Consider the following 12205-nt stretch of genomic DNA (forward strand, 5'->3'; position numbering starts at 1 on the left):
ACGATGCTAATACAAAGGGACAACAGAAGGCCAACAGTGTGTTTCTTATTGATTTCGTCTAGTCTCGAAAAAAAAACCTAATACCAATTTTATAGGACCAATAGTCCGCCGATTATGCCTGGTACACAGCTTTCCATTAACTCAGAACATTCGCAATATGACAATAGTCCCAAAAAAGCTTCAGAATGATATGCGCAGCTGAATTACAGTGGAATACTATTATGACCTATCGTGAGAATTGAGTACTATATGCATCAAAACGGAAAGGTAGACAAGCCAATCTATGCCTGCAGCTTACTGGCATCGGGGTCGTAACGCAATAAAACAGCACACTATTTACTGCCCCTGTCCCCTCCTACCCTAAAGAGTCTCGTCTAGCTCTACGCTATTTCCGCACACGGTAAAGCGGTCCTGTGTAACAAACAAAAAAACACAGATTTTCTTTATACTTATGCTGATCAGCGTCCAAGGCTTCGAATTGTATTTATTTTCTAAATATTTACTTATAGAATTTGCCAAATATCTATGTAGAAATCTGTGAATAACGTGCTAAACATTTTAATTAGTGAAAGGCTTCAAATTAAAATTCTCTACGTGTTCTTAAGTCAGTAGGCGTCCTATAAGGTACGTTTTTCAAAGAAATTCAATATATGTCTATCAACGATACGACGCTTTAGCCAGGGGCATTTAGTGACCTTTCCGCACCACCAATCCAGACTCTGTCAGTTATACTGAACGACCATCTACCAATTTCAGGGGGCAGAAATAAGGTGTTTTTTTTTTTCATTATATATATATATAAGATTGTTGACGGAAAACATCATATATCACTTACATAACGGTATATAACAATAATAAAAAATATGCAAATAATAATAATATTACGTTATAAAGTTTGCCAAGTATGGGAGATAGAATTAGTTTATTAATTTACTAAGTAATTCTAGAATATACTAACTATTACGTAATATGTTGCTGCTTATTTGTTTTTGTAGTCGAATCCTTTCAAACATACCCATCTCTAAGTAGGGATCCGTCACTAACATATACTAATGTACAGGTTTCCGAAAAAATCGTTTTCTCAAATCGTAGTTCTATAAGCAGAGTATGACCTGACCGCCACCAGTTGATTCTGCTTTTGATTTCATCGCTTCATTTACTTCATCACCTCAGAGCTATGACAGCCTTAGTCATCGTTGTCGTCGTCCTATCTAGAGTGGAACTCTAGCAACGTAAGCTCTCTTTTTTACCTTCCCCCCTCAGGTATATTCATTCCACAATGGCGCCATGTGCTGGCTCATACAGACGACGAGACGCCACGTTATTAATAGAAAGTTAGATACTAATTGGCCTACCATCACAGAGTCTTGGTTGGTTCCGGGATGGCTTTGCCTGACTGCTCTATCCGCCACTCATGACTCATGCCTTGGAACCATCCTGAGCCTACGAAACTGCCCGGCCCGAAAACAGCCGTTGATCCATATTAACCGACGAAGAGTAAAGGGTAACATGGTAATTGGTGGCCGTCGTTGACCGTCTTTTCATCTACTCCTGTGTCTGCATGCTTGTGTATTTAGTCGGGGCCAACCAACTGTAGTCCTTTTCTCCACATCGACATCGCTTCTCATTTCATAGTCTTTTTTTCCCCAACTCCTGTACCTCAAGCGAGTTGCGCTTCATCGAGACCTTTAACTGTAAGACGTAGACAGAGGTCGGTTACCCATCGGCCTTCAACGCCCCGAGCTTTGCAGCTCGTTCGCTTCAAGCTCAGGCTTCACGACTGTAGCCTCTAACATGTGGACATCAACATATGGAGAATAGGATAATGCAGGCAAAGTGGCACCAGGAGTAATTGTTAAGCTTTCCTACTAAATCCAGCCAATGTTCCCGTTAGTCGCTTGCGAAGTCATGCAAAAGGTGCTCGTTTCTTACTGTCGTCCGCTATGCCCCTACTCTAGCACAGTGCCCTATTGCTGTTTCGTTATAGGCTTTTTCGCTCTGTAGCCAGTTAACCCTGAACTGTATCCAAATTCAAGTAGAGCCCAGGATGTGTCTCTTTGCTATGGATCGATTGTGCCAATACCTTTTCTTCATTTTTTGGGCCACTGGCAATGGGCAAGTCCTGCTTGTAGTAGTAAGAAGACCCTGTTCTACACATTTTCATTGGATAATACGTATATACATGTAACGGTCATGTGCTAATCCATTATCTATACTGGCCGAATCCATGACGAATGCATTGTAAGTGGAAGGGTGTAGATCTCCGAAGTTATCCAAGGGTTTCCGCTTTCGGAACGAACCGTAGGACGAAGGGGCAAACCGTACTCAAATTTTTCTAATGCATAAAATAGATCTATGTCTATTAGAGCAAGAGCACGTCCAACTAATATGGATGGTCAAGTCTTAGTGAAGCAACACGTCAGCCATTGAAAGGCTTCAAAGGTGTGGCTACGATTATTTCTTACAGTGATCGACCTCAGTTTATTGTCATTTATAATAAATCAGGCAGTGAATGATTCCTTTTGTTCAACCGAATGTACGAGGAAAACACAAATAGTAATAGTAGTATAAGTAATGATAAATTAAATACGCTACCCTAATAGTTAAGCACTGAATTCAAGTTCGTATCAGTCTGTTAACAATATTAGAGAAAGTTCCACACTTCCGTGCGCAATTGTGAAGGTGTATGGTAGTTACTGTACTTATACTTACTGGCTCCCGTACGAACCGGCAATCGTTTGAGTTTTCATTGGATAGGCCGATAATTACTACAAGCAAGTTTTCCAACCGTTATTTTCAGGCTGGTTTAGTTCTGCTCAGTGTTCAGGTATTGACGATACGTGATGAACTAGATTAAGGTAGTGATTGTCTATGCTGGGCAAATAGTTAATTCAGGCTGTTTGTTTTGGAGTACTGAAAAACGGTAACAGTCAATACAAAATATCATCTATAGACATCTATAGAACTGGACGGGATTGCGTGTTAATTTTCTAAAACTAAAACTAGCCTCATTCAATCCTTGAACTATTTGTCCTTAATTAGCTACTTAGATCAGTTTCCTGTTCGTGTTCTGTCTGAAGCCAATATTGTTTTTCTACGTAGGTATGTATCATCGAAGGCCTTCGTTAAATCGTACAAATCCACTTGGCTCGCTTGATCAGGGCGGTATCGAAATGTTAGCACCTATTTCGATCTTTCATTCTATAGTGGTTTCTATAGATATTATTGTCTTTATCGAAGAATGTAATTAGTTAACCAGTGAGGGTTTTCATGGGTTCACCAAATAGGATAACACTACTGATTGTGGAAGATCGTCAAGCGTTAAAATGCCGGCCATGTGAGCAGGCGTAATCAGACTTTTTTCTTTAGGTTTTTAGGCAAAATACTTTGGCTAACGATAACTTCGTAATCTTGGCGTGGCAGAAAGTATAGATAATTCGTGGTTTTTTATGGCCTGGTTTGAAATTCTTTCCTTCTTTTTCGGCAAGTTTTTATCAAATCAATGCCACAAAGTGCTCTAAAATTTCGAAGGCTTTCAAACAGCTCCTAGGGTCTTACTATTATTTATGCCCTTACTAGAAAGTAGCTTTTTCAGACATTGACGAAATGATTAGTAAGTTTAATATTATTGGGGTTTTGTCTCCTTTTAATTGTCAAATCGGCGCCCCTATCTTCGATATGATTCATTTTAATTTCTGTACTTGTTTTTTCTTCTAGCTCATTATCTAATATCTTAAATTGTTATTCTTTAAGTTACCACCAGGTGCTGAGAGTGTTTCCTTTTAGCTTTAAGCTTTTTTTGATGTTGTTCCCGTTTCAATGCTTTGAAAAGTTAGTGTTAACTTGAGTTGAGTCAACTTACTTCCCAACCAAATTTTAGCACTTCGCGAGCATAAGCCTGCTATGTATCGAAGAATAGTGCGCCAATTAATTGGTATTGATTAACAGCTGTACGACATACAGTTGAATAATATTCTCGCACCTGATCGCTAATTTCCATCATTTTTTTATCGTCTAGATAATTTTACCTGCTCAGTACTTAGTGGTTAGCGCAAGTAAACCACATACGCTTCACTCACCGTCTTCTCCCGATTGTAGTATATGCACAATTTGCCATTTTGCCTCACCCCTATCTGCGGGGTTGCTGTCAGAAACGACTGATCATATTGCGTATATCTCCGGGTTCTTGTGCACCCGCGAAAATGAAAACAGCTATATTGCAGATAATATAGCAAATTTATATCGTCACCGATAGTAATTAAGGGTCTTGCCAGTTCTTGATCAGGTGTACTAGCTGTTCCCCGGTCTTGAGATAGTTCTTCTATTATAAAACGTCCAGTTTGTCATTTGCTTTTGACAACTGCACGTTTTTGCCTACTCAACTTCTACATCTTCGAATCCTCAACTGGTTATTAGATACTGATAGGCACCTAATAGGTATAGGCGCAAACGTGAAACAGGCGTGTCCCGAAACCTCGGCAAAAATTTATAGCGATCTTACGACTTGGGATGAAGCGATGACCAAAAGAACCCCATTAACAGTTGACGTCCGGAGAATACGGAGACGAATCAGCTGGGAAGCGTTTGGGCGACGCAAGACGAAAATATATTGTATTTTTTCTTCTAAATAGAAAATATGAACAGATAAACAGTGTGACGCACTCAAATAGACTTAAACCGTTTTGCACGAAAGCTTGAACTTACCGTACTCACACGATTTGGTTTGAAAGTAAGCAGAAACATACTTAGATCTTTTTTGTGCAAGATGTCGACAACATCAAAAAATTTTGAAAAAAATTCATCAAAAATAGAGACCCGCATAGAATAACCTTATATCCGGGAATGTCAAATGCGGGACAAAAACGCCACTCTTAGATATGCCGATAATGTTTATTCATGCTAAGTGCATGCATCGCCTTGAAGCCTAAAGGACTGTCCAGACTAACGACGTCATAGATAATTTCGCTGTTTGATATCCATTCGAAATGACTCATCGTTTAGTGGACTGCTGTTACCGCTGCGGTCGAGCTGAGCGTGAAGTCGACGGCCATAAGTATGTCCCACCAGCCCTCTACCACTTTAGGACGATTGTAACTGCGAACCTTACATTAAGTATTCTGTTGTAAATGGGAGCTCAACGAAGCGAGACGGTTTCGTTACCTGTTAGACGCCTTGCTCTCTTCTGGACCTTTAATACCAATGAAACTCACACTACAAGTAGCTGTAAATTTAAGTAAGTGTTCTTCAATCATCATCCTAAATATCTTCTCGTCCTTGCTTCTCATCCACCTCCAACACAAACTATCCCATATAGCGCGAAATCCTTATATTAGTCGGTCGCCTATTACTAGTAGCGTTCCTAAAACCCTTGTTTGCTCGCTGATGTTTTCTATCCACAGAAGAAAACTTTTTTCGCTGTCGTACCTGCGGGACCAGCTTCCCACAACAGACGCCTGTTTCGCACTCGACAGTTTTCCACTTCCGTTAATACTGAAGAAAAAGAAAGATACCAACTCTAGCGTTAACTGCTGCCGACTGACTCGTTCGTGGCAGGCGACCGCACCAGGCCGCTCTCGTCCTACAAGTAGGTCACGAAGACACGATCCTATTTCGTTCAGCGAAAACCCAAAAGAAGTACAATTATTTCGTCCTTGCTATCCTGGCCCAGTTAGCTGTGTCTGCTTCAACCCGACCATGTACTCGTTAGTTATTTATTGATCGGCCTACAATAACTCTGACTATTTATTAGTAATCGCTCTTTCATTCTTTATTATAACTATTACTACTATTCGTCATTAGTGAAATAAAAATTGTGCGCTCAGATCCATTTCTACCATCAAAACGGTGTTGTACGTTTATTTCTCGAAGTACAGAGGCCAGCAGTTGACTAACTCCTGTTCATTATCTCGTATAATTATACTAGCTATACTCTGAAATTCTCTATTCGTATGTAAACGTAAAAGAAACTGACAATGGCTAAGCTAATTTTAGTAGCTAGAGGAAATAAAATGCTTTCGAGATCCACTTGTACCCGCGCGTCTGTTGACCTAACTTCAATGGAAAGTATATCGAATCTCATATTAGAACAAACAAGACAAACGACGATCTCGGGCGATCGGTAGCAGCGATTCCTGTACTGGACTTGTCCTTTTCGCTTACACTCAACAGGAGTTGAAAAAAATGATAGAAATCCTTCCTCTTGGATGATTATGTTTCATAGCCGACCGACTGGCCGTCATATCGCAGCGGCGATCGTCATCTCTATGAACGCGGCCGGCGGAACAATTTCGCATAAGAACAAAAGCGCAGAAGCACCTAGTTAATTTGCAGTAGTAATAACACAAAGACTCCAAATAGTAGTAGCACAGCAGGGGCACTGCCCTGGGCGAGAGGGTCTGAAGGTTACTAGGGGAGATCGAAAGAGGCAGAAAGGCCGAGAAGCAGTTGCTGTGGCAATGTGATGCGGTGACAATAGCAGCAAGAGGATAGTGACAAGAATGGACGGGCTGTTGGGGCTTTAGAAAACAGGCCATACAGGCATGAGACCGGGTGGGAAAAACGATAAGGGCCAACTTGTAGGAAAGAGAACGAAGAAAGTACAATGGATGGAGGAAGGAGGCACGAGACAAAAAAAGCGAAGGACGTTGCAGCGTCCGTACTCTCAAGGGGTACAAGCGGTTGGAGAAACTAGGGTTATAGGGGCACAGCCGTCCTGTTGACGGTCGGAGGAACGCAACGGAAGGAAGTTCAAAGGCCTCTTTCTTTCCAAGGAAAAGGTAGACGCAATAGAGGAGATCTGGGAACAACTCTAAAAGCTTTTCTTGGCTTTGTTTTCTTTCATCGCGAGAGATTGCGAAGCAGCGTCGTATACACACTACACTTATAGTGGAGCAGCAGCTCCCTTGTATCGGAGTGGCGGCCATGCCACTGTGTTTAAGCTCATAAAAGAACAGCAGCGGCAGCAGCTGCAAAGACAGTACTAGCCAGAGCTTTTAGGGTCTCTTTTGCAGCGTTTTGCTGGTTTCCTAGCTTAGATTATGTTAATGGCAATGATGAGCTGATTATAGTGCGAGAGAGTGGACAGGTCGAAACGTTAGATTACAGACGACGTCTATGGTGGCCGCTTTCCCTTTACTCGGCATTAGCTCAAACCTCATAACAACGAGCAGATACTAGGCAAAAACTCTATTTACGTGTGCGTTCACGCCTCCAGCGCAACCCACTTCCGTAACACACACATAGTTATTTTAGTGGTTGAGGCAAAACAAAAGTGACAAGTACCCCGTAGTAATTTCATTTTTTTGCTAGAGAAAAAAGCGCATGAACGGGAATAACGGGAACCGTACTTTTCCCGATGTTGCGTACCATCGGATACGTTTGACAACTAATTCTAATTACTTCTACGAAGTTTTAATGTGTAATGCTGTATTCGGAACATGTCCATGTTGCACGGCCTTAAAATTAATACTCTAATTATATTACTGTTGTTTTGTTAAACTATAGTCTAAGGCCCCAAATGTGAGGAGGGCTCCATCCGAGACGTATACTCCCCCTTTAAACATGGGAGAATCGTGAAACAGCTGGGCGTACAAGGGTTTTTCCTATGTACATTTAGCTTATTAACAAATTAGAGATACACGCGTATTTAACCATAGAACTAACATGCATTAATATGAACAGTAGAAACTTCGATGTCCAATTACAGATCATGGCCAAGGCTGTGCATTACCAAAACATTTGATCCCTATTTTGGAACGGTGTTGCCGACCTTACAACAACTACTGCACATAGATATAGGTCAAGATCAATGGACATCTTCGCAAATAAATCTTTCATGTTAGTTGAAAACATCTGTATAGTGAATGACATGTCCATAGGGCCTTCGTGGCTCACTCTAGCCTAAACTGGGTCGATACGAAAATACAAAAACAAACGATACTCAGGCCAAATTCTTCCTTACCCCTTTTTGTCCTCGTAACCTTGTTGATACTTGTTTTAATAAATTACTTCGACTAGGTGTGCTTGTACAAAAGTTTTTTTTCTACACAAAACCTGCTCAATTTATACTTTTGTATGTTTGCACTGTTGCGTTCGTTACGTTTTCAAAAACATTTAAGTCGATTACAGTTGCGTACAAAACCTTAAAATGTCTTTCCGAATAATCGTAGCCGTATGATCACACTAAATCAGAAAACATAACGGAATTTAAATAGAGTACAATTGTTATGCCTGATTGAAAGCGGTAAGTTATAGTGTCAGTATCGTTCTCTCAGTTCGTAATTATTTGTTCGACAAACATGATACATCAAGTACGGTTCCGATGGCATCTATCCTGCGCCTGCCATGTATAAAATCGTAGAGAGTTGATAAAGATTCTACGATTGTGTAAAGACACCTCAACTGAGTGTCTTAGGTACCACAAATGTCGATTCTTATGCAGCATTCGTATTGAGCACGTCCAAACAGATTAGAGTTTTAGAAAATTAGGTCCTTTAAATGAAAGCGATTTTGCCTCTGCCGTGGCCAATGCGATCAAACGTATGTCAAGGCTCTTGGTTCACTCGTCGTGGCGTTGACTTAAGCTATAGAGAATACTTAACTTGAAATAAAATTTGACCTCATTCAAATCCCTGTACCTATAGTAGAGACTTAAGCATCCCTCGAGCTGAAACGTACGCGACGCCAAACGACAAGGTAAACGAACAGCTGCAAGCCTAAACCTACGGCATTGCACTTCATACGTACGATCGCTGTCCGACGCGAAACAGAACTCACGCGGGTAGAGTAAATGTCAACCTTAGGTGGACTTTCGCCGGCACATGTCGATAGGTATTCTGCGACATAACATGCAGTGCGCTCCATCATATTTGAAATTGCAGGAAATGTTAGCTTAAAAGAGCCGGGATTTCATGCGAAATGAGAAGGAACATATTGTAAATTCACGAACGATTGCCGCCAGGACACAAGTCGTCTCCGCCCTCTGGCATTGCTCGCACTATTCAAGAAGCGGCCGAGATTCTTACCTCTCCAACGATCCTTTGCCTATTTCTATCGTGGCAGCGAACATAATCCACGACAAATTATAACGACTTTCTGGGGAAAATGAGATTCGACCTCTCACTGTATTTCTTAAATAATGTTCAACATAGAGAGAGAAAGCCTGATTTTGTTTCTTCTGACAGCGTTCAGTCAAGAGTACATTTCGTAAATTTCTGTTCGACGGACGGATTACCAGACGTGGATGTCGATGGTCCGCGGATTTGGGGTCGGAGACGTATGCGTGCAACGCAAAAAGTGGATTGATGAAACGAGGCGCCCAAAAAGCGCGTTCTGGAGTAGACACTAGAAGGTACCCCCTTGTGCCTCCGACGGACGGCGAAGTCGCTGCTAAGACGCAGAAGAACAGAAATGATTTGGATGCAGAATACGATCGTTTGCCTACCGCTCAAACGGCCCACAGCTACGACCGCCTGAATATATATGGCTGCCACACCACGGAAAAGGAGCAATACAAATTACTATAATTTAAAATGCTTCTGTATCGAGTGGCAACACAACAGAGCAAAAGTTCCTAAAACAGCAAAAAGTGCGTAAACACCTTGAAGTATTAAACATATAATTGGTATTCATTGTTATTGCTTGTATCCACTGATTGAATTTAAGTCTAAGTTCATCCGCGCGCAAAGCAGCCACTGTACGCAAGAAATACGGTCAGAACTCTCTCACGTCGTATATATACGATCAAGTTACAATGCGATTTTTCCACTTATCAATTGCAAGATCCGGAGCACGCCCAACAGGGCATCGTTCTGCCTCCTTTGCAACTAAATATATCTCACCGAAATCCGGTCTCTACTAATCCTTCCGATATAAGGATCTTCATATATCAAGTTTTTTGTGATGTAAAGCTAGCCGAATCCTTTTTATGCGTTCGACATGTCTTCATCGATAACGCTTGAACGCAAGCAAAATTAATCGAATCCGTGTATACATAGTACAGCAGCAAACCAAGTGCTTATTTGATTACTGACCCTGTGTCCATCGTCGTCCTCATCTTCGGCGGGATCGTAGTGTTCAGCGAAGACACTCTTCCTTCGATTGTACCTCGTGGGCGGCGGGGGTTCGGGTTCGTCTTCATCGCTGTAGATGGCTTCGTCGTTGTCGACGGAAGCGCCGCCTTCGCCGCCTGGGCCGCCCCCACCATTGTTCGAAACTGACATTGCCGTACGCTGCTCGTGGAGATTACTGTGAGACAGAAAATAGATAAAGAATACGTTTTGCAAGAAATGAGTTAATAGTCATTAGATTGGTGCATCATGGAATTAGATGGATTGCTAAATCCGACAATCCTAGCCGTGCACAAAAACACATGTAGAACATGCGTTATTTATGACATGAGCAGAGCAAATAGGTCAATCTGCCGCACCTAAAATACTCAATATTTAGTAGTTCTTCATAAGGAGCGAAGTTCCTACAATCCCGACGACAAAAGCAATTGACAACAACCATCCTTTAAGACCAGATTAATAACAATAATTTTTAAGTTATTACCATCCATATCTCTGCTGCGACGTCATATAAATAACGATATGCCTGTACCGCGAGCAAGTTGCCGCTGAAGTGCTGAATCAGCAAAAACCCACTTCGATACGTAACAACAATTTTTCCAGCGCATAATCCTCACGGCTAAATCGGGTCTACATAAATAAAGATTATAAATATAGAATAGGTTTTATCTTTTACTATTCAGCTCGCTGAACACTTATAGGTAAGCGAATCAACAGAATGTATAGAGTTTGCATCACTTAAACCATAGGCGACCAATTTTTTCTAGATATATGTTCTTGGCTCCACTGTGCGGTGTACTGCCAGCTATATATGCGATATATAGCATCTCTGTTACAATGCATTTGTCTATTTATCTTAAGAACTTCTGCCGATATAAGTTCGAAATTAGGCGTAAGCACAGCTGCTCCTGTGCCAAGAGCCGGCCGCCTGAAGCGATGCCTGATTAAAAAAAAGGCAGTAGCGAACCTAGCACCCGAAGCATTCATCTTTCACACTTGGTTGAGTAAAGGGAATAGATCGACAAGGGATATTTGCTATGCCTGTGATCGAGTTTATCCATAATAAGGTTTGTCAATAGGGCTACTGACAAAATGTACCTCGTCCTGAGTTATGCAGAAAAAGAATTATACCTTTTCCTAAAAAGATTTATTACAACTAACATTTTCTTAAAGAATTCGTATGTATAAGAACATTGTTGTACGCCTTTTTACTTATCGCACAAATATTTATCAACCTGTACACGTATAGGGGCACAATCAAGTATTTGTGATCCTCATTCATTAAGTACGTTATTGGATATACTCACAGAAAAATTTACTCCCAACCAAAAAAAAGAATACCCATTCCATATGACTTAAGCTGCCTGCCCCTAGAATATAGTATTATTATATGGCATAGCATTGCCCTGATGAGCATCACGTACCGTTGGTGTTTGCACCTCATTTCAAAGTGCACAAACGACGGTAAGCAAAGCTATTTTCTTATATTCTGTCGGCAATTACTACTATGACTTTGTACATTTCTAAAGCACGCTGAATTTCTCAGGACCATTATACCTCTCTGACATCGGTAATGTCCTGATCTAAAGTAACGTTTTAGATTTTATGTCTAGCATTCCATCAGACGGCTGGCTCCTAGTACGTAACAAGCATCCCCACGCTTGGAGACGACCCTGCGCATCTCGTGTCCCTAAGATTAGCAGGCAAATATGTTACCCGCTGAAATATGACGGGGATTAATGTTTTTGTATAAAACGTCTCATCTGTCCTTTCCTCATGCGTATCTCTGCCGCGGTACGCGCTGTGTGCTTGATCTCTTTGCACCATTTGTTTGCATCACACATTTGCCGTCACTTAGCCATTGGCCCGAACGACAAGTGAAAGCATCAGAATCGACTGCTATAAGCAGTACTTGTAATTCATTACATACGAATCTGTGTTGGCTACGAAATACATCGAGACATGTTGCCCTATACGTACCTGTGTCGCTCTTAATCTCAGCAACGGGTAAAGACAGTTAAGAACTTTGTGTTTAGTGAGACAGATTGAGTCTGTCTTAATATTGTATCATATATATATCGTATACCGGGACGAATGCTACCGAGCTGAGCGGCGTCAAGGGATGGACGGAAAAACAA

At 41.3% G+C, this 12205-nt stretch overlaps 1 protein-coding gene across 7 annotated transcripts in view; it reads right to left on the minus strand.

Moving 5' to 3' along the window:
• The window catches only part of LOC111249432 (cAMP-dependent protein kinase type II regulatory subunit-like), a 91131-nt gene that overhangs the window by 31115 nt on the left and 47811 nt on the right, over positions 1-12205 (minus strand). For all 7 annotated transcript variants that reach the window (XR_002672911.2, XM_022803291.2, XM_086987146.1 and 4 more), the window contains one exon: positions 10032-10245. Coding sequence is in view for 6 of the 7 variants with exons in the window: in XM_022803291.2 (XP_022659026.1) it covers positions 10032-10245 (214 nt within the window). In the remaining variant the exon portion in view is untranslated. The remainder of the gene's footprint in view (positions 1-10031; positions 10246-12205) is intronic.

Source organism: Varroa destructor, unplaced genomic scaffold (assembly GCF_002443255.2).
Source record: "Varroa destructor unplaced genomic scaffold, Vdes_3.0 BEIS01000004.1, whole genome shotgun sequence".
In the NCBI taxonomy this organism is placed as follows: Eukaryota; Metazoa; Arthropoda; class Arachnida; order Mesostigmata; family Varroidae; genus Varroa; species Varroa destructor.